We start from the raw sequence: 27,597 nt of genomic DNA on the forward strand, positions 1-27,597 counted from the left end.
GGCGCTGGCGGGGCGGCGGGGCCCCGCGGAGCTCTCCGCGGTGCTGACGGAGCGGCGGCCCCGAGGGGGCGGGAGCGTGGGGAAGCGGAGGCGGCGGCGGGGCCGTGGCGGGGCGCGGAGGAGAAACGTCGCTGGGCAGGCAGGGTGGCGGCACCACGGAGCTCTTCTTGGAGTTGTAGAGGCTGGCCTCCTCCTCGGCGGGGGCCACCGGATGCCTGGGTCGGCCGTAGAGGCTCTTCTGGATCTTCTTGAGGCCCAGGTGGGCAATTTCTAGGATGTTGAGGAAGAGGGAGACGGCGGCGATGCTGTTCATGAAAACCATAAAGATGGTCTTCTCTGTGGGTCGGGACACAAAACAATCCACCGTGTTAGGGCAAGGGGCCCGAGTGCATTTGTAAAGGGGAGACATGTGAAACCCGTATAAAAGATACTGACCTATCATAAAGCCCACTTCGACCACCGACCGGGTCAGGATATGTAGGACGTAAGTGCGCAGCAGGGACCCTCTCAGGGGTGCCTTATTCACTTTCTTCTGTTCCTCCAGCTTCCGCAGTTCCCTCTCCACCCTCCTGTGTTCCTCAGGCATGGGCTCCAGGTCTTCTAGCTGAGCCCTCAGGTGGGCTTTCCTCTTCTGTCGCTCTTTCTCCAGAGCCCTTAACCTGTAGAGCGCGTGGCCCATGTAAACCAGCGATGGAGAAGAGACAAAGATGATCTGCAGCACCCAGTATCTGATCAAAGAGATGGGGAAGGCTTTGTCATAACAGATGTTGCTGCAGCCGGGTTGCTCGGTGTTGCAGATGAACTCGGACTGCTCATCATCCCAGACATCTTCAGCAGCCACTCCCAGCACCAGCATCCGGAATATGAACAGGATCGTGAGCCAGATCTTGCCAACGATGGTGGAGTGGATGTGCACTTCTTCAAGGATGCTGCCCAACAGGTTCCAGTCCCCCATGGTCAGAAGTTCATATCTGAAATACAAAAAAAAATTTAAAAATGCTATTTTACTACAATACTACATTTCTTTTGGAAATGGTCTTTTTTAGGTTTGGGCCTTTTTTAAAAGGAATGATCTTTCATATAATTTCTTCTGATAGCAAGAGAGCTCTTCATTATTTGCTACTTAATGGGCCTTTAAATGAAGGCAGACTTTATGATTACTGGTGAAAGATGCAAGTGTGGGATTATTTTAAGCTAAAGAGAGATTGATTTCAGCCGTAAACTAAAGTACTTCTTAACTGCCTACAGTTTTACACTATTTTCTTCCCAAACTAGGAAAGAAGACACTTTTTTTCCACTTTGCAAATCCTTTGCCAACTACAGTTTAATTCTACACCCACTCCATTCCACTGTCTGTGGCTTTGCCATAGTTTTGGGTGCAAAGCAACTAGAATAACATCTAATGCTCATGGCTTTCATTTGTTTGATAAAGTTTTGAGAAGTATCCTGTAATTGTGACAGGAAAATGTTTCATTTTGTAACGCAAGGTAGTAGCATTATTATTGCCATCCATCCAATATTTTCTCACCTACCAGGGTAACAATCCACAAGTTTCTCCCTTGGATTCCTGAAACTACAAATGCAAAGCTAATTTACACACAGCTGTACATGTAGAAATAGTCTCAGTTCTAGGATAATGTTAATAAATTAAGAGTGCTTCTAGGATTAATAACTTTAATTTTATGCATTTCAAAGACTTACTGAATCACCAAGACTTTGTCTTAATTATACATTTCAACACATGAGATAAATAAACAGGGACTACATAATGAAGTGATGTGGAGGCTTTTAGCTGTGAGCATAAGAAGATCTTTTTAACTACCTCTGTCCCAGAAGATCTTTGGTTCACCTGCAAATTGATCCACGTTCTGCTGCCAGATGCTTGATTTCCGAGTCGCTTCTCTGCAAACTATCCAAGAGCTTCAGCTGATGCGGGGAATTGAAATGCAAGGTATTTGTCTGTTTATGTGTAAATGCACCGTACATTTGGTGTTTTGTCCCTGATTTTTTTCTGCTCACATGGGATCATATCTACCTTGGGGTTCACACTTTCTTTTTTTTTCATAGAATCATAGAATAGAATCATAGAATTTCCCAGGCCGGAAGGGACCTCCAAGGGTCATCTAGTCCGACCTCCCCGCAGTCAGCAGGGACACCCCCAACTAGACCAGGTTGCCCAGGGCCTCGTCGAGCCTCTCCTTGAATATCTCCAGGGATGGGGCCTCAACCACCTCCCTGGGCACTGTTCCAGTGCTCCACTACCCTCACAGTAAAGAACCCCCTTCTAATCTCCAATCTAAATCTGTTCCCCAGATTTTGCTACTGTACTTTCAAAAATTCCCAAACTCCAGTAAACCACCAGCTTCAGTAAAGTACCATTTCTAAGCTCTGTTAAAAGTGACTGGTTCCAGTATCCAAAATTTTACACATTTTTTATTGATAGAACAGTTGGGTGATATCACCATTATCAATATACCTTGGTTATGGTTTATGATATGATCCCAGGTGGCACAATTCTGCTTGGATGCTGTGTTTATCCACACTGTGAGGAAAGATTCTCAATCGTAACTAACAGTGCCGTCACTCTCTGCATAGGCATCCTGCAGACCTTATTTTTAAATTTGTAGGATTTGGGGTTTCTCTGCAAATTCAAAGCTACACAATGAGCTTCCCTTTTTGCACAGGGAACTCGTTGAGGAAACTGAGCCAGTCAAGCAATTTCTCAGGTGCTGTGATGCACCTGGAATATCTTCTTTCCCTATTCCTTCCCTCCCGTGCATATCATTGAAGTAAGTTACATGAAAAAAAGTCAGCAAGAATTATTGCAGTCTTTTTTCCATCTTTAAAGAGCAATGTCAGATCCTCCTCTGACTTCATATGGATTTTTTTTTTTTTTTTTCAGAGCAGATATCAAATCATTGTAACTTCAGAGGTTGGGTGGGTGTAAAGATTTCATATGTTGAAATGTTTACTAGAAAATATTACAGCTCAAGAGAAAAATATCGAGTCTGTTTTTCTGAGCTTGGAAGTGCTGCTACAGAAGAGCTCACCTTCAGTAAAGTGAGAAACAGAGATTTAGACAGAGCAAGCTCCCAAACCCCGAGTACTCAAGAGGCCAAGTACGAGTAGGTGGTGGGTGACATGTGCTGATTGCTTGGTATCACTTCCCCTGGAAGGTGACTAGATGATGGCAACGCAACAGTTAAGCAAAGGGTTTATTTGCTGCCTTGCAAATGGCTGGTGCCTCACTGAAATGGATAGACTCCACAAAAAAACCCGACCCGCTCAAGTGAGATGCTAAATTGTAAGCACAGGAATAAAAGGGAAAGGAGACATGTTTTAATCCCAAAGATGGCATTCCTCTAGCGCTAGGAATGATTATTGCCCATTTTGGAGCAGAAAGTTAATGTATTTGGGGGAAGAGAGGACAAGAGGAGTGTAAACATACCACTCTGGCTATATAAATGCACTTTTCTTAAGCTGTTTCTACCAGTATTTAAACAACTCTATCCTCATCTTTCCTTTATAATGGCCAACCAGGGAAAGCAATCATAGGAGTGGTCTAATTCTACTCTTATTATACCAAGACACTTTACCTCAAATCTGCACTGGTAGAACCGCAGTAGGAATATTGACACGGTGAACACTACGTATAAAGCAAAGAAGTTTGTCTACAGCCACAAAAGCCAGAGTTTCTAAGAAATCAGCCAAAAACTACTTTACAACCTTGTCATAGCAGCATGCTTCCAATTTTTCCATCTTTCTCTTCCCTGGTCTTATTTGAGTTCTGTGTAACAGAGTATTTCAGTTTACTTTAGATGTATAGTCTCAAATATCAATGTTAACATTATTTCCAGTCTACTAGCGTACTAGAAATTCTAGTCTATCAGCAATATACCATTTTTAGTATAGATTGTACATACCTGAGCCATTTTGTGTTATATCATCTGACTACCTCTGTATCTGGTTATTTCAATAATAATAACAAATGGTTATTTCAAACAAAAATTCATACCTGTAATCTGTTAGAACCAGATGGAAATCCACCATTTCTCTTGGAGGCAGTTTCTTTATTTCTGGTTTTTGTTACTTCCTTATTTTAAAGTTCATTTGATCACTTGCCACTATTCAAATCACTCCTATATTAAATTTATGCCAGGTTTTCATCAACTGTGATTTGAAAAACAAAGTTATATCTTCAATTTCTTGTAAAAAAAAAAAAGTTAGATGCTAAGATGCAAATACCCCAGGTTCAATTTGTGTCGTTTCCAGTCTCACAGGGATCTGCTCAATCCATACTACCCTAGGAAAAATTATTTTTCTGCTGCTTACCTTAGAAGAAATCCCTTGGTTAGTCTTTCCTAGAGCATCGCAGATGGAGCATGTACCGCTGCTGGTTGCTACAGCTCAGAAACCTTCCTTGGACAGTGCTAGGACATCTCTTCTTTCTCCCCAAAGCATAGACGTGGCACGCTGAGTGGACTTCTCGATTCTTTGTAGCTGGATGCCAAGATCACTCAGTCTAAACTATTTGTGCACGGTTTACAAATCAGCAGATGATAGGATGGTGCCTCTAGCCAAAATTATCATGCAATTATTTTAGTCAGTGGCATCCAACAAAGCCGTTCCCTCAAGGCTCGATCTGTAGGGCAATAGTTTGCAACGACCCGATGCCTTGTTTTAGTTGGTTCTACAAACATTACACCTCCACCCAGCTCCCAAATGCTATTTTATTTTGTAAAACGCCTAAATAGGCAGCCTTTACAGTATAATAGATTCTTACATTTTCTTTACGTTCCATTAGTTCCGCTTTGAATCAATGCCCGAGGATCGATCGGTCATGTCCGATTTCATACTCTGTTGCCTGGCGAGTTAATTTAGGATGCGTTAGACCGAGTCTTTGAAAATGGAGGCCACAGGAACCCAGACTCAAGTCTTCAGTTAGGAACACAGGCTTTCTGCATGAAAAACCATCTTCAGCTGGGTTAAAGAGCCACCCCCAAACCCATTCAGAATTGGTATCTGGAAGAGACAAGATCTAAAAAAAGGAAAGTGAGCCACCAAAATGGGATTTTGTGAGAAATTGGGGCCACCAGAGCTGAGGCTCTGATACAAAGAACTTCTGCTGCCTGGTTTTGCCCAGGTCCAAATTTTATGCAAATCCCAAATATCTTTTTTCCTCTCTTTCTTGCTCTGGAACTTCTGGCCCTTTTCTTCCACCCTACGAGGTATGTGACTGATTTAGATTTAGAGGGTAGATTTAGATTGGTTTTGGGAAGAAATGCTTTCCTGTGAGGGTGGTGAGACACTGGAACAGGTTGCCCAGAGAAGCTGTGGCTGCCCCGAGAAGCTGTGGCTGCCCCATCCCTGGATGTTTTCAAGGCCAGGCTGGATGGGGCTTGGAGCAACCTGGTCTGGTGGGAGGTGTCCCTGCCCAGGGCAGGGGGCTGGAACTCCATGATCTTTAAGGTCCCTTCCAACTCAAGCCATTCTATGATTCTATGAACTGTGCATTTTCCTCTCTGTTAAAGTATTTCTCTATTTATTTTTTCCCCATATTATCTCCTGTAACTCAAGATGGGTTTGCTTTTGGTGGCACAGCACAGTACTTTCCAAACTCTGATGGGACAGATGTGCCAGCCACCACTGAAACAACACCCATCTTTCCTATCAAAGCCAATTTTGCTTCTGAAACACATAGACCTTTCTAAGAAATCCTTATACCTGTTTCTTGGCATGCTTTATTACTGCTGCCTCCCTTCATGAAGACAAATCGCTAAAGATTTTTCTGCAGCTTGTTTTAGAGTGAAGACAATCAGAGGAAAGACTTCATGGCATTGGCTATGGGTTGCTGGATCGACACCTAAGAGAAATGCCTTTAGTGCAGTCAACTACTGTATGTAGACAGTTAGATGGCAACAGACCTCAGAAAGAATCCCTTGAAATCCAATACCCTGTGCTCTATGGTTTCACTGTCATCCACATACCCATAAACACTGCTCCCTGAATTTCCACTTTGGAAAATTTTCCAATACTCACGTCCACTAAGAGCTTTTAAACTCAATCTTGTAAAAGTGTAAGTGTCCCACAGAAGCAGACCTAGTCTTCAATAACAAACTGGAGTAAGACTCAGCAAGGGCTGCCAGCTACACTCTTCCAGTGAAAAGCCTTAGACACAAAAAGGTCTTTCTCCTTTGTAATACTCCATTCAACACTAACACAGTTTCTAGAGAAAAGAGGAAAGATGCAGGTTATAATTCATAAGTGGTTTAAAGGTTTTCTGCAGTTTGTGTCCAACTTCTGGGCCAGTCACGTCCACTAAGAAATCAGCAATATGTATTAGGAGCAGTAATTGCAGAGCAGCAGCTGATTACTTCCATGTTTATTGGCCAGAACATCAACATCGCTATTCATTTATACAAACTAACGGAAGTCAATTTTAATGCTGCTTCACAGCACTTGTAGCTGTCAAGCCACCATCCAACAGTTCTAAAAAAAAAAAAAAATGTTTTCATTTACCTGAGGTTTCACAAATAAGACTGTAGGTTTACATACAGTACATTTTTCATATATGTATCAAAATTCTGGTTGGAGAAATAAATTACAAACAATGGTACAAAACCACTCCAAGCCAACCTTTGTTCAACAAGAACATGTGTGTGTGAATTTTACAGTTTTATTTTTTGCATTACTCTTACAGTAAGCAAACTATTTAGTTTATACAAAATAAACCTGGAGTTTTATATAGTTAAAAAAATCGTCTTTGGCTAAACAAAGCTCTCTCTATTTTTATACATATATTTATATATATATATACACTCATCAGATATTTTACATGACCACGTAGGAACCTGTACATGTACTTACAATAGACAGAACATTAAAAAAAGTCTCATAATTTACAAAAAACGAATCCAAGTTAGAACCAAAACAGTCAAGCCCTGACCCCCCCCTCCCCATCACCTGTACAGATAAGAAAGTAAATAAACACAGAAAAGGAATAAACAACTTTGTAATAAAATACTGTCTGCTTTTTTGAGACAGAGAGGAAGCACTTAAGTGGAGAGAAGCTACTTCCCTCAGTGCCTTCAGTACTGTGCATGTTTTGATCTCTAAGGATATGGTTAAAACAATACTCTTAGTAGAGTCTGATTTTTCCACAAACACGAACGCTACTCAGCAAACTGACTTTTCTGAGAACAGATTCAGTGAGATTTAAATCTCCAGTAAGTAAACAATTGTCACAAATGTTTGCTAAAAACAAGCAGGGGTAGATATACCCATCCACCAGTCACTAGGCGCTGCCGGCGTAGCATGGAAGAGGAGACTTTATCATCAAAAGCAAACGGTTTAGAAGCAAGCACACAAGAGGGAAGACTGCCAGAACTGACACCATCACCTACTCAAGCCATTCCTTGCAGCAGTTTCCAGAGCACTGCCTGAAACAGCTCATGTTACAATACTCCAAAAGGTGTCAGTGGCAACATCACTGACAAATTATCTGATGGTTTATTAGAACGAGAAGTCTGTCCCTCTGGAGAGGGAGCAAGAACCCCATCGTGCTGAAAGTGAAGAAGCAGCCATTGGATTCCAAAAAAAAAAGCCAATTTAACCCAAGTTGAGAGGCGATGGACTTAGGTGGGGCTCCAAAATGAAGTCTAACTAAATTCAGCAGATGTTCTAACTGAATAAAGACAGCAATTCTGACCCTCAAATTAAGAATAAAATCTCAAACATCAATGAATTCATAATACAAAAACCTGTGCAGCTTCCAGGAATGCTTCTTAGGGGGAAGAAAAAAAAAAAAAGCTTTTTAGAAATTTGGGATAAAGCAACGATATATATGAGATATGTGTGTGTATACGTATATATACATACACACTTTTAGTACGTACTAGTAAAACTTGAAGCAGTTATAAGAGTTCTTTAAAATAGAACCTAATGAATTTCTAATCTACTAAACAATTTGTAAAGATAGATACAATTGCTGTCAAAACATGTCAAGTAGACAAGCTTTTGAAACTGCTTGTTTTTACAGAAAAGTTTTTCTTCTGGTTAGTAAGTATAAAATCACATTTTATGAAACTGTAAAGGTCTGTTTCTAAATAATTTCAAAAAGAAAGTAACTTGTCAATTTTTATTTTTTTTTCAACAAACTAGAATGTTCATTATGTTGAAGACCTAAATTAAGTACCTTTCCCAGATATAATTTGGAGTAGAAAAACAGATTGGCCTTTTCCACAGACAAAAAAAACTGAAAAAAATTCCAATACATTTTTCACAGACCAACCCCCCCAACTAATCAAAATTCAATACTAAGTCTTCTTAAATATCATCAGAACTGCAAAATGTTTTTAACTACAAGACAGTTCTTTGCAAATACTCATTATGGCATTTCACAATTTAAAAGAACCTGAAAAATTGGTCACTGTATTAATGACTGGCTTCACTCTCAGAGAGGCTGGGACTCATTTGACTTCAAGAATCAGAAAATTAGGGGTCTAGACTAGACAATTGGCTTAGATTTTCTCCATTGTCAATGACAACAGAGGGATGCCCTCATGGAGAAATTCATTCACCTCTGTTGAACGCTGGAGTCATTAAGAAATGGCTTAGATAATGTGCTTAAAGTTGGAGACAAACCCCACACTCGGTGTCAGATTCTCTCCCTGAAACCCACTTTGAGCAACTGACAAAGCAGCAAGAACCACTTATTCCTCACCTCCAGAATGCAATTACTAGAGAAACAGCTTTTGGAATCACTGCTATCACTGCTCTGCCTTATTTTAAAAGAAAAAGGTGTAATTTTTAAATGTATGTTTCAAGGTAACCAAGATGACGCACCTGCCATTTTGTAGGATTATCTACGAACTGGATTCCAAAGCACTCTCACTTTTAAAACCATAGTTTGACATCACCACACGCAGTACTTCTGGCAGGTTAAGCAAGAGCCACCATTTTGGCTGCACACCCTTTTGTGCACTTATAGAACACGTATAACCAACAGGAGATGTCACCTTGGAAGTGACACTGCTCCATTTGTAGGCACCTGTTCTTTCCCAGCCAGTTTGTTTGTAAAGTTCCCTCCGTGTTATTTTGATAAAGCACTTCAGAGGAAAACATGGACAGGCAAGAGGATAACTAACAGTGCATCAGATTTACCAAACTTAGTATTCTGACTTGGATACCTCCCACTAATCCCATCACGTGAAGGCAGTGGTTGTAGTCCCTCGTTGCTGGTAACAGCTAAACCCTGTGTAACCACGAAGCAACCTGGTGGTAAGTTTACTTGCACTTGGATTTCTTGAACAGCTTCATTAACTGCTTGAATCTTTCTGCAACCTAATGGAGGACAAAAAAATACATATCATTAAGGCCCCAGATTTCCATACTGAATAATACAGACTGATCTGACAGCATAACGATTTTTTTTGAAGAGACCACTATTTTGGTTTTTTTATTATTTGCTTCCAATAAGTTTGAAAAGGAGAATTTTAGGAGCACCATGAACAAGTTAATTGGATGTAGGAAGTTTTCCTATACCTCTGACATCTGAAATACCCTCCAGGTTCATCACAGAGAGCTAGAGCCAACTACTGGTTTAACACAGGCTTCCTTACAACAAGGAGGAAAAAAAATGAAGGCTTCAGCTAGACTTGAACTTTGCCAGGTATAACTGTGAGTAAGATTCAAATGTAAAGGCAAAAGCTTTGTACCCCACAACAAGCACAGGTTGTACAGAAGGGTAGAAAATAATCAACAACTGTTGCTTCAGGTATTTATGGAGTAATCTGCCTACTAGGGATTTTATCAAACTGGGCTGCAGATGAGAGCCAAGCATCTTTTTGTTGAGCATATCCACAGTATACACAGCGACCTCATTCACTTGTGAGTTAGTATTTGTCATGTTTATATGAATATCGCTACATTCATTCATTCCACCCAATGGCTAACTGGGAAGAGTGGCATAAATGCAGAGACAATACTGTTTTATCCAACCACCCACCCCAACACCATAAAACACAATGTCCTAAAAGCCAAATCCTGAGCTCTCAGGATTTCCTAACTTGGTCAAATGGGTGTTTCTCCCTTTTTAGATTTGCAGGATAGAGGCTTGTGATAGTAATTCAAGACAAGTAAAAAGTTACATGCAAACCTTTGGAAATATTCTACATCAATTTGACATCCGTGTCTTATGAAGCTTCTTAATTAAAAAGTGAAAAAAAAGGGAAACATTTTAATGAAAAATGTCCTTTCTGCAAAATCTTGTGGGTTTTTTTTTTTTTTTCCAGCTCTAATTTTAATCCTTTTCTAAAGGCTTTGGGCCTCTCCAAATTGCCTTTAAGTGCTGACTAACAGCAGAAACAATCCTGTTGTCCCTGGCTTATGAACAGACACAACAGTATCAAAGTACCAATCAAATAGGTATTGAAGAATCCCTGGACCACAATATCTCTATAATGTATATTTTTAAAAGGTAACAACATGGAGAATCCAAGATTCTTTTTTCAGGAACCTCCCAACAAAAGACATGAACAAAAACCAACTTCAAATTAGCTGGAGATCTCTGAAGTTTTTTGCTCAACTACAATCATAGATGTAGCAACACAGTTATCAAATGTAAGAATGACAACACTTACTTGATTGGGGCTTTTGTTCAGCCTAGTGGCTAAGGAAACAAAAGTTTTGCTTGATGGTCCTTTTCTCTGACATTCCAGTAAAATTTCTCGGTCGTCATTTCTATAGCAAAAATGCATTTTTAAAATATTAACACATATATACGTGTACATGCACACAAACAAAAAAAATACATATAGGCATATATAAAATTCTGAGTATTTGCAAACTATGTAACATGAGTTTAAACAACAGCAATGAAGTTATGGAGGATCCTCCCCTCTACCAGCACAGAGTAACAAAGTCAGTATAAACATGTGGTAGTAGAGATGACCTTACTCTATTAGGGAGGGCAGGATTATTAAAACAGAGTTAGCCCAACCCCAAAGTCATCAAAAAGATGGGCAGGGGAAACAAAAATCAGACAGTGCAACATAGTAACTCTTCTTACCTTAGCATATAAGCTTTCAAAACCAAAGCAAAAAATACTCTTGTTTTGGGAGATCTGGCTAAGTGATGGAATTAGTTACGACAAATGGAAGTCACCTTCTTTAAATCTGATTTAACCTCCCTGAGAAATGACTAAAAATGGTTCTCTTCCGAAGGTTGCTAACAGGATTACGTGACACCAGTTCACCTCTTAAATTTGTTTTCCGCTAGAAAACTTATAGAAAAAGGGTAAAATAGACTTTTGCACCTTTCAGTTGTACTTTAAGAGAAGACACCAATGTCATTAAGCCACCCTGCATAGATAAGAGGTGGCTCCCACTCCACTATTTACAGAGGATGCAGAGCTACCGAATAACTTCATCCATCAGCTAAATACCCTTTTCTTCCCACTTATCAGTATATCACACAGTTTAAAAATCAACCTAAAACAATCAAACAGATCAAACCAGAAATTACCTCGTCCAGGAAACCACTACTTCTCCCTTCTTTTTAATGATGTTTTTAGCATACAGGCTAGGTGATGATGCAGATGAAGCCAAAGGAGAAGACTCTTTGTTCTGCTGCAACTCGTTCTTCTTACTAGAACACTGTTTGGGTGCTGAATTTACCTCTTCAGACTTCACATCACTTGCATCGCTCCCTTCACCTGCTGATTCAGTTTCTTTTCGTTGCCTTTTTGAGTTGGAATTTTCTCTAACAGTGTCTTTTTTCCTTTTTTTACTAGTTTTATCATCTATACTTATCTGGCATCCTGCATCAGTATTTGAAGTGGATTTTGTTTCAAGATTAGATTCACCTGCTACAGTCTCATTGGAAAACTCTTCTGTTAAGTCTATAAATGCATCAGAGCACTCTTCCAGTTCTTCCTTTTTATCACTGATTTCTGAGTTTCCTGTAGAAGTTCCCCGAGTCCTGTTATCTGCAGGGGATTCCACTGCACGACATGAAGTTTCACTACTGATATCGTCTGTTAAGTCTATGTATGACTCTATACTGCATCCAGCAGGAAAAGAAGCTTGAGATCTAACACTCGTTTCATTTATGTTTTCAGATTCTTTCAATTTGTGCGCCTGAGATTGCTCAGAGCCTTCACCTGGGCTTTCAGTGTCATGGCTCTCTGCATTTGAAGATTTTCTACAGGGTCCAAGGAACCCAGCTTCTTCCTTTCCAATATTATTATGTGACTCCTTTAGAAGCTGAGGTAAGGCAGGATTTTGTTCTTGTCCAGTGCCAACATAAGGCAACTGATCCATCTTAACCCCACCTGTTTTGACAGTTGCTTGCAGAGTGGCTGCTGGGGCACTCTGACCACCCCTTTCTCTTTCCCCACTTCTCATTTCATCTTTTTCCATCTTGGCTGAGGACACTCGTGCCTCCTTCACAGAAGCCACCTGATCAGATGCTGGTGAGGCACAAGGCACCGCACGCCTGATCTTCACAATAAAATGGTCGTTGGATTTCTCCATGATTACTGCCTGCATCGGTAGGCTGGGCCGACACTGAAAACCAGGAGCAACAGGACGACTTGTCCACGATGAAGAACAACTCGACTTGCTGCTTGAGTTATCAGACTCTAAAGCCAAATGAATGTCCTGTTCAGTGGCATCCTCCTCTTCCAGGAGCGCATCTTCGCTGTAATGCGCGCTGAGAACACCCTCGGGAGTCGAGCTAGAATTATTCTCAGGTTTTAAGAAGCTGAGGTGAGCATCTGATTTCAAAGGTGATGGAATAGTTAAGGAAACAGCCAAATCTTCAAGGAGGATAGAAGAAACAAACGATTTATTCTTTTGTAAACTGCATTCATCGTCTTTGCACGAAGCTGCGTTCGTAGGAACCTCAAACATACAGCTTTCATCTAGTACATCTGGGTCAACGGACATCTGAAGCCTGGATGCTAAAGAGGGAGCTCTTACAGGTGAAACAACAGGCCAGTTAATATCCTCCACTGGTCGAGATTCCACACAAGGCTCCTTTGGAACAATCTCTTGCACCAATCCAGCAGCATTACCTCTGCCTTTGTGACTGTCTAAATACTGTTTTTCTGGAGTCCTGAATTCCCACTCATTTCTGTCGATGTTGCCACCATTTTTTTCCAAGAGATCAGAACCTTGCAACAAGCTTTTGAAAATCTCACCCATTTGAGCATCACTTACAAGGTTAAACGTCAGGCTGGACGCTTGCTGCTCTGTGAGAAGCTCGTAACTAAGGTCAGACTTGTTAGCATCTCTGGATAGCTGGAATCCTTCCTTTTCATATTTCACACCCTTCAACGGGGTGAGAGCACCTTGCAAATTATTCTCTTTAGAAAGGTGCACTTTGGTTTGGGAATTCCTCGTGTTATCAATGGAGTTAAGACATTTTGTAAAGGCAGCTTTTGGTGCATCTGTTTTATTTTTCTCATGGTGACACTTAGGTCGTTGATAATCCACGATTTGCTTCGAAAGGATATATTCTTCAGGCTTTTGAGATCTGGCTTTCAAAGACTTTTTTCTAGATCTTTGCACATCATTTTTATGACTGATCTTGTGTTTTTGCTTTCCTGCTCTCTCAAACTTCCCTTCCTCACTCTGATTTCCCACATCACATAGTTTTATTATAATTCTCCTTATCTTTTCAAATAAGTAATCAAGTTGCTCATCTACAAATTTCCATAACTGTTTTTTCATATCTGATACTTGCTGTTCAAAAAGACTGTCCACTATTGCATTCTTCTTAACTTGCTTAAGTTTGGACTCTATAACATCACAGATATTCAATTTTAATGTCTCGCCTATCGTAGACATCTTGGAAAAGTTCAAGTATTTTATCAATGATGTAAAATTTATGATACCAGATTCTATAATTCTGTGAAAATGCTGAACTGGGAAGTGTACCTTGAACTTCATATAATTTTTCCTCATCTGTTTTCGTATAGCTCTTAGCATCTGCATGATTTCTTGTACGTTTGAAGGTTCAACAACAACATGAACAATTTTTTCAAGACAAGCAATGCTCACAGTTTTATTTTTCTTCGTGTCCTTCGAAGATCTGAAAGTCTGATTTTTATGCTTCTCCCTGTTCTTCTTTGTACTTACTTTCACAGAAACAAATTTTCCATTATCTTCATTGCAATGCACAGTTTTGCTCTTTTGATTCTGTGGACTGCTGGTCAAATTTCGTGTCTCAGGAGAAGCTTTTGGTCCTGACTTTTTTGCATTTTCAGAGCCTCTTTCCGGTTTAGATTTTTCTTCATCTTCGTCGCTACTTATGATTTCTCCTTCTTCTAGTTCATCTGAAGAGATACTCAGCTGGGACTCCATCTCTAAATGCTCATCAGACATGCTAACTGGCTTTTGATTTTCTTTGTTTACCTCCTTTGACAAATTCTTTGAAGGACAGACGACAACCGTACTTTCAGGAATTAGATCTATAAAAAGAAAACAGTTTGGTAATTACCATAAAGAACACCATTATACACAGACATTTTCAGAAAAACCTGGAAGGTTCTCTTCTGGAAAGTGACCGTTCAGAACTGTTTGTTTGAAACTGCCAATGATAACTCAAGAAGTGTGGGTGGTTTGCTTCAGCAGTTGCTAGCTTACAGGATTTTTCTGAGCTTCAAAGGGCAAATCAGACCTCAACATCTCACCAAAATCATGCGATTGATCTCACAAATACATCCATTGAAAACAGAAAAATCTAGCAATTTCCATCAGTTTTGAACTTCTTTCCATCTATTTTCATAAGTTTTCTGAATGCTGCACAAGCTAAAGTTACACTTTAACATCATTATGGACTAACTTTTACATACAAAGGGTGGCTTTGCTTTTAACAGTTTCACAACGAAAACAAAATGAGAGGAACAAATGACCTACTACTGTTTGCATTCAACTATCTTTTCCAGGGCTTATAAAAATGGTTCTTTGAGTCTCTCAATTAACTGACTTACTAAACAAACAAACAATAGAGTACTAGGCACCACGCACATGATAAAAAAAAATTACTAGCACAAAACTCTTTCTGTAGAAATCTTGGATAAAGCCTCCAGTTCAGGATCCTGAATGACAGGAGGGAGGAATGAGATATGTGAGAGGAAAGGCTAAAGTTCTGCCAAACGGAGCACACTGTACTCTACCTCACAAACAAGGTCATTAAATGTTTTATATTTTTGAGATATCGTTAAATATGTATTTAAGCATTATTTAAAATTCAAACTGATTGCTATTTTGTTACGAAAAATAAGCAATTACAGTTAGCTACAAAGCAGCATGTTACAAAAGATGAAAAGGCAAGCTTGTTTCCATTGTACAAAAATTCCATTGAAGTGCATATGTATTGATTAACGAGATTTACAGTTAATTTTAGGCTTGCTGGGCACTCTAGTTAATAAAACACTCTAATGTTCAATCACACATAGATTAGACTGCTTAATGACCTCTAACAAACATTTGATTTCATAAAAGATCATATTTAAATTGATTTCCATTAAAAATGATCTTGTGATTAACACTTTAATGCATCAATTGAAAATGTCTACTTTATACGGATTCTATGGGAGCAAAACCATATTCAGCTGCTGCTTCCATTTCAGTTTTGCAAGGATCAATAACTTCTCAAACTAACCACTTCAATATGTTGACAAACCAAAGCATAAAACAAAAGCGGTCAAAATATAGTATTAATATATGTGCCCCTGTCCTGTAGAACAGTAGAAAGATGAGTACTGAATTTCAAGTAATTTCAAATTACTGCTTTGGCATTTAGTAACAAGTTCTGGACAGGATGGATTCCTCTAATAAGTAACTCAGGAACACACTCCAAAATTAGAAAAATACTTTTAGTTGATGTTCATCTACTCTGATCCCAAAACTCTGGTGTCTCCACAGATATTTCGAAGAATATAAATATCGTAGGAATGAAATATAAACTGCTAAAGGAATTCACACTTAGGAGAGTAGCTGTTTCAAGCACAAGAGAGAATTCCAGAGCACACCACACTAAGATTTACAAGAAGGCATAAGGATTGTACTCTAAAACATAAGAAAAAGCATTTAAATGCCACTCTACTATTTCTCTTCTAGTACGAAATCTAAACTTTCAAGAAAACTTTTTACTAGTTGCAGCAGGACACTACAGGAAGACTAAAATTCACACAAGGAAAAGATTTAAACTTTGGGTCACCTATTTTGTCTTCCTGTGAGTGTTGTCATCATTAGGAGTTAGTTCTTACTTCATTAATGATAAATCCTAATGTTCTAATTTTTTCCCCCACCAACTGACTCACAATTGTAAATTATATGTATATATATGAAAATTTACACTGAAATTAATTCAGATGGAGAGCACAGCCTTCTCTTAGCTGACATTCCTAGAAATTAAGTCTCAAGTACTCTCTCCAGCTTTTTCTCACAAATAAACACTTGAAAGAATATAATCCTGAGCAATTTTCAGCTTCTACAATTTCAGAGAAAAACCAAACAAGATCTACTCAGAAGTAACTGCAATTAAGAAACCTGTATGGTTTTTTTTTATAGAAATTAGTACATAATTCTAAGTTCAACCACTCGGTTGTCGGTAGTGACAAACTCCAATTTTTATAGCACTAATGTTACACTGGCTACAACATTGGCTGCACTGTTAATTGGTTCCATCAGAAACAAAAAAGACCATTGAGACTTACACAGCTTAAGAGGAAACAATTTATATTTTTGAGAAAGCAGTTGAAATAAGTCATTTCTGCTTTCCATGAATACATCTTCTAAGCCTCTGTGTAGAAAAAAAAAATAGAATATACATATACAAATACCTTTATTATAACTCTTCACAAGACCTTTGCAGGGACTTTCCATCTTTAGTGCTTTAGCCAACGGGCGCATCGGACTGTTGAGTGGGCTGATGGCCTTCGGAATATACCTCAGGTGATTGAGATCAATGCTCAATATCGAGCTGTCATCATCCACAGGAACTGGGTTAGTTTCTCTCTCTTTAGTTCTAGGACACATCTCACCACTAAGAGAAGATGCTGCAGTACTGACTTCAGTTAGGTCTGGCTCCAGATCACAAGCGTTCTGGTCAACTAATGGTTCATCCTTATCAGTTAACACAGTTCTGTCAAGTGACTGAGATGCACTTGTATTAGTTTCACAGATACCCTTTTCCTCAACAGGACACTCAACGTTTTCTGCAGCCAAGTGATTGTCATCCTTCACTACTTCCATTAAAGAGTCTGGTTTTGTTTCGCTAATATCATCTGTGACATGACAGGACTCCACGTCAGCAGAGCTGTTGGCTTCTGAATCATCTAAGATGAGGTTTTGAGAGCCACATCGGTCTGCTGAGCTTCCTAAGTCAGCACCTAGCCATACTTTATCTTCCTCTTTCTTCTCTGCTGCTGACTCTGGAAGGGTTCCCATGCTGTCATCGGCAGGTTCAGATTGTGCCACTTCTGCTGGTGGTACACTATCATCTTGTGTCACACCCACTGCCACAGGCACGTTTTCACACTCGGCCACACTCCCTGCCACATCCAGGGGCAAAGATTCAGGGCGATTCAGATCCGTCACTGCAGCTGCTGTTGCTGAGGCTCCGGATTCAACCAGATCACAAGCCCCCGCCGCTTCTGACAACGTTTCACCCTCCATCTCCTCAGGAACCAGCACCTCTCCTTCCACTGGCAAGGCTTGGGGCTGTACCTGACCCACTTCTGCTTCTGGTGATGCTTCTGAGCTCAGCTCATCAGTTGCCACTGCTGGCAATTCTTCAGACTGAGCCGGATTTGCTGCTGCTGCGACTTCGAAGGCTTCATTTCCAGAATTGACAGAAAAAGGCAGTGCTGGTTCTGCATCACTTTGAGCTGCACTGTCCAGAACTGGTCCTGTTGAAGGACCTTGCTCTTCAGGACCACACTGAACAGGCTGGGCAGAACCTAACAGCTCTGCCTGCAGCGTGAGCTCCGCGCTTCCTTCATCAGCAGCCTTTTGGGAGGGTGTTTTAAGTCCATCTGTTGGAGAGAGACATTGTTTCTTAGCGGGAGAAAGCGTTAAATTTAGCTTTTCCATAAAGCTAAGTTTTAAGTCTTTGCTTTTTGTCCCAGTGTGATCATCTTTAGTTTTGGGCATTTTGTGCTCTTTTAAGCTATCTGCTACTCTGTGCACTTCTTCTAGTTTATAGGACTTGTTTCTCTCGCTTTTTGTAACATCTGTACCTTTCTTGGATTCTTTTCCAGACTGGTGAGAAAACTCTTTTGCAATTTTTCTTTCATTTCTAAAATGTCTATTTTCATCCTGATTGTCTCTTTCTCTTTTCCTTTTTTCTTCAGTTCTGTGTCTTTCCGATTTGGAATGTGCTGTTTCCCATTCGTATCGACTGCTGTTTTCTTTCAAGCGGGCGTATTTATGTTCTCTGCTGTTGGAATTAGAGGGTGAAGTCCTTCCCTCTCGAGAAGTATGATCATTTGTTCCCCTATCTCTCTTGCAGTCAGTGTCTCTTCCCTTTCTAGACTCTTCCACACGACATTTACGTGATTCATGAAGACTCTTTGAATGTTCACTCTTTGAGTGTGGACTGCTCCCTCTGCCACACCTCCTTGGTTGCTCTTGTAGCTTTTCATTTGGTTTGCTTTTTTGGCCAGTGTTTTTTTCATCTTTATCATGTGCTTTAACGTCTTTTTTAAATAAATTTTGTGATCTCTCATCAGCATACAATTCACCTCTTGTTTGAAACCTGTCTTTACCGGTAGGTTGTTTCTCCCAGGAAGAAACCCCCCTTTCTGCTCTCCTTTCTGCACTTGGACTGCATTTGAGTTTTACGCTCTGACTTTTTTGTTGTGACTCATTTTTACCTGCCTTCTCTGAAAAGGTTTTCAGCTTTTGCTGAGGATCTGAATTCCCCTCCTCACTGTCACCATTGTTACCAGTGTTTCCGGTGCTCTCATGTGCTTCTCTCTTGTGTTTGTTGACATTTCCCCTACTATACTGTTCATTATTTTTTATTTCTTTTCTTTCCTTTCTGTTATCCTTGTTGGAACCATGGTCATAGTTGGGTAGACACATATGAGTACCATCGTTGCAGAGCTCTTCAGGAGGGTATTTCAGTAAATAAGGGGTGTTTCTTTTTTCAGAGCTAGACTTCCCATTGTCCGTATTATGAGAGGAGTAACTGTGGTATGGATCTTTTGAGCAGTCATTCTTCATCCTATGCTCCATCTTTACGCTGTCACCTACATCAGAAGGTCTGAATTTGGAATCTTTTGTTTTACACATCTCAGAGCACCTTCCATTAGTTGATCCTGGAAGGTATGTTCTGGTGAAGTTATTTCGATGATTGGGAAATTCCGATAGCCTGTTCACAAAACGAAAGAAAAAAAAAAAAAGTCATGTCAATTTTGAAACTTATTTAAACATAACTAAACCCAAATTGCAATTGAGCCATCTCTCTCTAAAATATTTCATACTTCCTTTCAGCTTCAAGTCGACAAAAATATGAGATAAAACCAGAAATTAAATAATTTCCATTAGCACACATTAAGAGAATATAATTTGTATACATATTTTCCAAATGAAATTCATTTTCTAAAGAAAAAAGCAAGATCTGTGGAAAAATGCTGCACTGGATCTAATTAACGATTTCAGTCACTCAAATTAGTATTTCATTGTCTAGGAATAAAGACAGCCTTCCCCTAGGAAAAAAAAAAAAAAACAAGTTGTTCTTTACAGCACTAGTGATTTAAAAAAAAAATAATTAAAGAAGAGCAATTCAATACTTCACTATTTGGTAAACTGGGAACGAAAAGAATAGGTATAATGTGACTGTGCTTACTCTACGCAATAAGCAAATAAGCTACCATGTCTGGAACTTGCTGCAAGCTGCAGAAAACAAGTAGTAAAATTACAATAATCAAGCTTCCTCAAGGCCACATGCAAGGTCATAATAAAAAAAAAAAATAAATAACAAGGGCATATGCAGCCTGTATAGCCTGAACTTATTCATTGTTGACAGAACTCAAAGTTACCTCACCAGAAAAAAAATAAAAAACAAGAAAAAAAACCCCAGACAGTTTGCTGCCATATTCAACAAAACATCTCATTAAAAATGACATGGTTAAAAGCAATGGTTAAATTAATGACATGGGCAAAAGCAACCTCTTTAAATATGCTCCGCCATCTCAAAAGAATGATTGTGTCTGATGCAGAAGTAAACAGAAGTCTAAGGCACTGAAACTGAACTGCGTAAGATGCAAAAAGCATGTTTTCAATTCCACTGTCTATTTGTACCTTTGATGGAGATTACTGATTTCTTCATCCTTACGGTTAATTTCCACTCTTGCTGTTTTGATAAGTGCTGAAATATTCTTTTTGAGAGCTTGATTTTCATTCTGTAGAATAACATTCTATTTAAAATATCCAGAAAATGAGAGCAGTAGAGAGGGGGAGAGAAAGAAAAAATGAGAATTAGCTTGGGTATCCAAAAATGTAGTGAAAAAAAAGTGCAAGACAACCATTTCAAAGAATCCCATAATCGCAAACAGACAGTAGAACATACAGAAAGTGTTTTAGAGAAGTCAAAATTATTGAGATCCAAAGGAGCTCTTTTTTTTTTTTTAAACATCACTCACATTTATGCTCATTTGTGTTCCTGGTAATTATTTAAGATGTTTTAAGCATACAATTTATTAAAACTGAAATATGCCACAAACCAAATAACCACAGAGCAAAATAATGCTTCATTCTTTTACTCAAGGTTTATTGCTTTCCTGGTCACTGTGTCAAATCAGAGATATAGCTTTTAAGTGCTTTCAGAGAAAGAGGCTGATTGCATTTTTTTTCAATGTATCAAAACCAACTTTGGGTGCTCTATCATTTTAACATTTCTAGATACGATGTTCTAGAGCCTTATCTGTCAGTTCTAGGTAGAGCCACTTCTATTAATAGTTGTCCTCAGCAAAGCCTGCTCAAAAGCAGGCAAGTTCTATAGAAAACAACACAGAACTGTCACAGGGGCAGAAGCTGCTTACCATTTCAAACCACAGAACCTTTGGGATTTATCTGTAATACACGGTTGAGGATGTTTCAGAATTGTCCAAGATAAACTAACCATACAGAAGGGCACAGCATGGGGGATACCAATTTAAGATGAGGAGCAGCTCAGCTCTTTCTATCAAAATAGACTGCACTCAAAGTAATGCAGACACCCTTTGCCAGTTCCAATGACAGCTCAGGTACCTTTACAACCCTCTCCCTAGTGTAGTAAAGATCTATTTTTTTAAAAAAAAAAACCAACAAGAGAACTGGATACCTTTCTGACAACTCTTCATTTGACATGCTTATTTTCTAATTAAGGAGACAGAAGATAGCTTTTGAGCAATTAAGGTCTAACTGCACGCAGCATCGTGAAACAAATGAATTTACCTACTGATTTTGTCAGCAGGCTGTCCTAGCAACTGCCTGAGGCAGAACAGGCTCCTAGCACCTACAGAGGTGCTTTACAAACCATGGATTAATTCTGGAAAGCATACGTCTCTCCCAAAGCAATGTTCAGTTTGCTTTATATAAATTTTGACAATGTTGCCCTTTGAACTACAGTACCTGTGCCTGGATTTCCTTAAATTTCTTCATCAACTCTTTAATTTGCTGTTGACATTTTCCATATTCTGCCTGTAACTGTAAAAAAGAGAAGAATTCACAGCACAGAAGTGAACTTATTCACATAGAAAAATTACTCTTCTAGATTTATAGTTAATTGACACAGTAATTTACATGACAAAGTTCTGCTTTTTCCCAAAAGTAACATATTAATGCCATACTAAAACAAAAAGCTTCAATATGCTCCAACGGGCATTCAAATCTCTAAAACATCACAAACACTCAGATAAGAGGAAATCTGTGTGCTTGCCCAACAGTAATGGCCTAGGGAGTAACAGGAAGCCATGTTATTGTGTAATTAAAGACACGATTATCGAGGGAGTTCTCAGAGCCCTACAGATGGAGACTTGTTTCTCAGATTTTCTAGAATACAAAGCAGGTAAGAAAAAACACACCAAAAAGTTAACACAAACAAACCTGGACTGCAAAAATAGACTGCAAAGGACATGTGCCTGTTGAGATCACAAATTTAATTAAAATACATTTGTCATCAGCCCTTTTTTAAAAGTAGATGGCGATAACACTTTCACAGAACTGATAACTTCTCTATTGTCATAGTTGAGAGTCAACTGCTTTCAAAGTGACATTCTAAAAAAGTAGAATCCTGCAGGTTTTGCTCCTACTTCTTCTATAGTGCATTATATCTGTGGACGTCTGTCCCTTTTACTCCAAATCTCAAGTTTGTACTTCAGATTAATCCATGGCCTATGTGCCATTACATTTTGTCCTTGAGACTGAAGAGAGCCACGCAGTAGATATAGCATTCCACTGATTTGCTAGAAGCAGTTTACTCATGTGGCATCATCTGTCCTGGTCCATAAGATGTGTCTTATCTGCTTTAGTGTGGTAAAATTTGTTGGGAAAAATTTCAAGATTAGCTTTGTATCAGACATCTGAACCGATATTTAACTGGAAAGAAATTATGACACATCTTCCCCATAATGTAGCTGATACAAGAACCACGTGCAATAGACATTAAATGAGGACAGACCACGTCAGAGAGTGAGAGATGTGCTTATTCTACTAAACTTCTTGACATGACAGTTTATTACCATGCTCTTGTTTTAACTTCTTTATTTAATAACAGTATCCCTATTTTTCCAATGCTGTGAACATACTGGCAACATTATTTGCACTTTACACAAGAAAAATTGGATGGAAAAAACCCACCCTAAACCCACCATTTGTCACATCAATACACACCTCATTGTAGGATGCCTCTTTTGCAGTCCCCTCTTCAATTAATATCTCATCAAATAAATTTAAGCTGTTTCCAGATGGTGTAGAATTTGGAGCAGAATTTTCTGTAACAAGAACATTAATTACATCAAGGAAAAGGTATTTTTCTAGCCAGGTTGCACTGTGTCACCAAGGAAAGCACATGACCTCAACTGGAGAAATTCCTGTTCTGAATTTCAACATTTATGCTAGTTTTATTGGAAATACGTGATCCAATTTACATCGACATAAAAAGGTAAATGACAAAAATTAAAATTCAAGGGAAAAAACTGTGTTAGAAAAATTAAGAGATATCCAGGACACGTAACAACAAAGATCGGTCCATTTTCTGACTAATAAGTTGTTTTAAGTCAAAGGAGAGCTGGCTCACAGTAAAACTACCTAATTTACAAAGCAAGAAGGGCTACACCTTAATAGCGACCCAAGCCAATAGACAGCAGAAGGTTAGAATAAATATGTGCATTCTACAATTCATTTCAGATTTTGGCCAGACTTCACCTTAGAAACATTTGTAGCTGAAAAAAAATTGTTGAGAAAAAGAATACTCAGATGCCAACGACCTACACATTCACAAACACACATCAGTTTATCAGAATCAAACGGAGTTGGTACGGGGTTGAATATCATGCTGCTTGTGTTGAATAAATGAAAACTATCAGATAATCATTCAGCTAACAGATTTAAGGATTCACTAATGCATTTATACAGGGTGTTAGATATACACGTCTTGAATTTAAACAAGTAGGTCACCGAAGCATATGTTACACCAGCTAAATGTAAACTTAAAAGCTAACCATTGTTTTACAATTGAGACCAGCCAAAGGACAAAGACTCTGCAATGCTCCAAGCCAAGCAGCAAGATACAATCAACCTACCAGGAACTGTCAAACCATTGTCCAAGCCATCGTAAATATCCACTGAGCTCTCATCACCTTCCTTGAAGGGGGAAGCTTCAGCTAAAGAAAAAAAAAAAAAAAAAGGCCAAAGTAAACATTTAGTAAACTCCAACTTCTAACTTTCCCATAAAATAACTGTATTATGATCCTAGACCAGTAAAGAGTAGTAAAAGTAGTAGCACAGACTAGTAAAACACAGGGGAATTTTACCCAGCAAGTTACTGCTACTGTGGAGAAAAGATCATTAGTCACATGGGAGCAAAGACAGTCTTGTATGATCAATTCCTATTACAAGAACTATGCATGAAGCAAGTTATACAACTTTAAGTACAGATAAAATTTAAAATTATGAACTAAGACAACTTGATCTGAATTTGAAATTGTTTTCTAAAACACACTGAATACAAAAGTTATACAATTCAGAAACAAAAATAAAAGAATTAGTATGATATAAACCACTACTGTTAGAATCATTTCTCGCCAAACATTAAGTATTGTAACAGTCTGTAGCATAATTCAAAGAATTCACTCCAGTATTGCCATCTGTTCACATACTAACTGGTTCTGTAAAAGTATTTTACTCTAAAACTCCTCAGTCTCTCTTCGTGTCTTTTTCCAATGCCTCTTACCACTCCCATCTCCTCTATGTGAATCTCTCCAGTTCTGCAACAAGTATCTTTATTATAAAGAAAAATATTGACATCCACAGTCCTTCTGAGGCTGGCAATCTCCTATGTTAGATCAATCAACCGTGGAGCTGAAAATAATGTTACAGTACCTCGATTGCTGGTACCGCACCAGATGATATCGCATTTGCTCTTACAAATAGCAAACAAAGGCACAAATCTCCTAACATGTCCAAATTAGGATACAGAGAAGGTTAAATTACACACTGGGGAGAGGCCAGTTCCAGCCATCCCCTCAAAACATATCAGAAATCCAAAGCACACAGTATGGTTTAAAATCCAAACTTACTAAGAGGATACAGCTTACACCAATAACACGCCACAGCCAATTACAGTTGAAGCTTATCAGTATTTGTCCCAACTTAAACTGTTTCCATTTTGCTTTTGATGTTGGTTTCGGACCTATTTATTTTCTTAAGACTGCCTGTGTTATTTCACTGCAAAGCAGAAAGAAATCTGACATATCTTACCACTGTAGCGGATATCAAACAGTCCCAGTCCATCCTCATCTGTTGCCATGATACAAACTCCCTATGGCTTCCCCATCTACGAGTAAAATACCAGAGGAAAGACAACAGATTAACTGACAATTTCAGAACAGCATCATAAAAGAGAAGCATCTTGAAATAAGTCAATTACACCTGAGCTACCTGTGGCCCTTGCTTTTCAAGAAAATCCAAAGCTAGAATGAGAAAGCTCTTACACTAAGATAACAAATATAGACCTCTATCAAGAAAAGTAAGAAATTACACCCCGTTAAATCAGCATTCTGAAGATCTTCAGTTGTATCTTTTATTTGTGTGTATCAAATCACATGATCACATGGAATTGGAAGGGACCTCTGGAGATCATCCAGTCCAACCCCCTGCCAAAGCAGGTCCACCCAGAGCAGGTCCCACAGGAACATGTCCAGATGAGTTTGGAATGTCTCCAGAGAAGGAGACTCCACCACCTCTCTGGGCAGCCTCTTCCAGGGCTCTGCCACCCTCACAGGAAAGAAGTTCCTTCTCATGTTTCGGTAGAACTTCTTATGTTCCAGTTTGTGCCATTTCCTCTTGTCCTGTCACTGGGCACCACTGAAAAAAGACTGGCCCCATCCTCCTGACACCCACCCTTTAAGTATTTATAGGTGTTGATCAGATCTCCCCTCCACCCTCTCTTCTCTAGACTAAAAAGACCCAAGTCCCTCAGCCTCTCAAAATAAAGATCCTATGAAGAAATTTTGGTCTGAATCACCGCATTCTACGAACAGGCTATCCGAATGTATATCTTAACCAGTTAAAACAATCTGATCTGACAATTCAGCTGAGAATTTAAGTTTCCTCTCACTGACACCACCAGCCACACCAGTAAGGAGGGGCAGCAGGCAAGAAGCACGTTGCCAGCCGAGGCGTGCAGCGATGCTCAGCCCCAGGACGCACACCTACCACTACAGCAGCTATTTCAGAGCGACTTTACCAGCAGGCAGGCTTGTGGCACCGACACACCAGCACCTCTGAAGCCCAGCAGCCTGCACCCAGCACCGGCTGCCTGGGGAAACAGCCACACATGAGGCAGCCCGATGCCAGGACAAGCAGAGGCACCCACCCAGCCTGTCGGTTCAGAGGCCTTACCGGCTCCCCAGGCCTCACCCTCCCGCCCAGCCCCGATTCCTCTCACGGCGGAAGCGCCCAGCACCTCTCGGGGGGGGAGGGAGGGTCAGAGCGGGAGAGACGCCGATGGCGGCCCGAGAGTGGCACCACACGGGCGGCACCTCCAGGCCAGGGGAGCCCGGGGCGGACAAGGCCGGGCCGGGCCGAACCGGGCGGCGGGACCCGCGCAGGGGCGGTGGGGGGAGGGGAGCGGCACCGCGCGGGGCCAGGCGGCGCCGAGCCCAGAGAGGAGGAGGAGGAGAAGGGGACGGGAGGAGCAAGGCCCCGCTCCGTCGCGACCCGCAGCCCTCACCCACCGGCCAACCGTGGCCCGCCGCCCCCCGGCCCGCGACACCCCGCAGGTCGCCACCGCCGCCGCTACCGCCACTTGGTCCCGCAGGCCGGGGCGCCGAGGGGAGGGGAGGCGGAGCTTCCCGGCGGCGGCCAGCCAATGAGGGCAGACGCACGGCGCGTTCCCGGCCGCGACGTCGACAAAGCCCGCCCCGCCGCCTGAAGCGCTTGGCGCCAAAGCCGGGAGCGCGAGGCGGCCGCGCCCCGCCCCCTTCCGCCATCGCTCCGCCCCCTCTCCGGCCGCGCGCCCCCGGCCCCGCCCCGCCCCCCGCCTCAGCAGCGGTGCCCGGGTCAGCCCCTGTCTGTGGGGGCTGTAGCGGGTGGGAAGGGGAGAGGGGAGGCCGCCGGAGCCGCCCGCGGGCTCACCTGGTGTGAGCAGGGCGCGGAGGGGTGGGCGCGAAGGAGGCTGCGGCGGCTCCCCTGTGAAGCCGGGAGGGTTAGTGCCGGTGCCGGCTGTCGAACCCGGCTGGAAACATCACGGGCGCGCTGCACAGGCGCTGGGGCTCGGTCAGGAGCCGGCTGCGGCCGGCCGGGGGGAGTCGGGGAGGCGCCGGGCCTCCTTCCTGCTCAGTCCGAACCAGCTGTTCGGGTCCCTCGGTCCGAGCGCTGACTCCGGGCCGCAGCCCCGATGTGAAAGGCCTCAGGGCCGGCTGGTGGCCCGTGACCACTGCGAGTCCCGCCGCGGCAATAGCAGTTACCTCCGTAAAGAGCAGGGCGAAGCACAGGCGAGCTTCCAGCGCCGGGAGGCAGCGAGGAGAAATGAGCGCCGCTGCCGAGCGCAGCCATACCCCGCTGAGGGGGCGGCCTCGTGAGACTACACCTCCCGGCATGCACCGGGGGGAAGGGGCACACGATACCCTGGAGGTCTTGCTCCGCAGCGCGCGGAGCACGCTGGGAAATGTAGTTTAGCATCGGGGGTGCCGTCACGTGATGGTGTGGGGATGGGAGGGACGACCCTAGACCGCGCTTCCCGTGGCGACGTCGCGGGCGGGTGACGGCGCCCATGTAAGCGGAAGCTGGCGCCGCGCGGCGCCTCCGTCCCGCGCGCCCCACGTGCCGCGCGGTGCGTGCTGCCGGGCGCGCGGCCCCGCTGCTCTCCTCAGGCGCT

The 27,597-nt window shown here is 41.4% G+C and overlaps 2 protein-coding genes across 3 annotated transcripts in view; both read right to left on the reverse strand.

The window, feature by feature from the left end:
* Positions 1-955, reverse strand: part of GJA10 (gap junction protein alpha 10) — a 9,257-nt gene extending 8,302 nt beyond the window's left edge. The window contains exons 1-2 of the mRNA XM_014964444.1: positions 436-955; positions 49-336 (exon numbers count right to left, since the gene is read on the reverse strand). Coding sequence (XP_014819930.1) covers positions 49-336; positions 436-955 — 808 coding nt within the window. The remainder of the gene's footprint in view (positions 1-48; positions 337-435) is intronic.
* Positions 956-6,662: 5,707 nt separating this feature from the next.
* CASP8AP2 (caspase 8 associated protein 2) lies at positions 6,663-27,276 on the reverse strand. Of its 2 annotated transcripts, none has more exons than XM_014964728.1 (10): positions 27,188-27,276; positions 24,978-25,053; positions 23,801-23,881; positions 22,890-22,990; positions 21,630-21,704; positions 20,319-20,434; positions 16,853-19,386; positions 11,524-14,473; positions 10,641-10,740; positions 6,663-9,342 (listed from the first exon to the last, which is right to left on the reverse strand). In XM_014964728.1, the coding sequence occupies exons 2-10, from the start codon at positions 25,024-25,026 to the stop codon at positions 9,286-9,288; spliced, it is 6,063 nt and encodes a 2,020-aa protein (XP_014820214.1). In that variant the 5' UTR covers positions 25,027-25,053; positions 27,188-27,276; the 3' UTR covers positions 6,663-9,285. The 2 variants fall into 2 exon arrangements, with proteins under 2 accessions (XP_014820214.1, XP_014820213.1); XM_014964727.1 differs by lacking the exon at positions 27,188-27,276 and adding an exon at positions 26,456-26,507.
* Positions 27,277-27,597: the final 321 nt, after the last annotated feature.

Source organism: Calidris pugnax, unplaced genomic scaffold (assembly GCF_001431845.1).
Source record: "Calidris pugnax isolate Ruff unplaced genomic scaffold, ASM143184v1 scaffold219, whole genome shotgun sequence".
Lineage (NCBI taxonomy): Eukaryota > Metazoa > Chordata > Aves > Charadriiformes > Scolopacidae > Calidris > Calidris pugnax.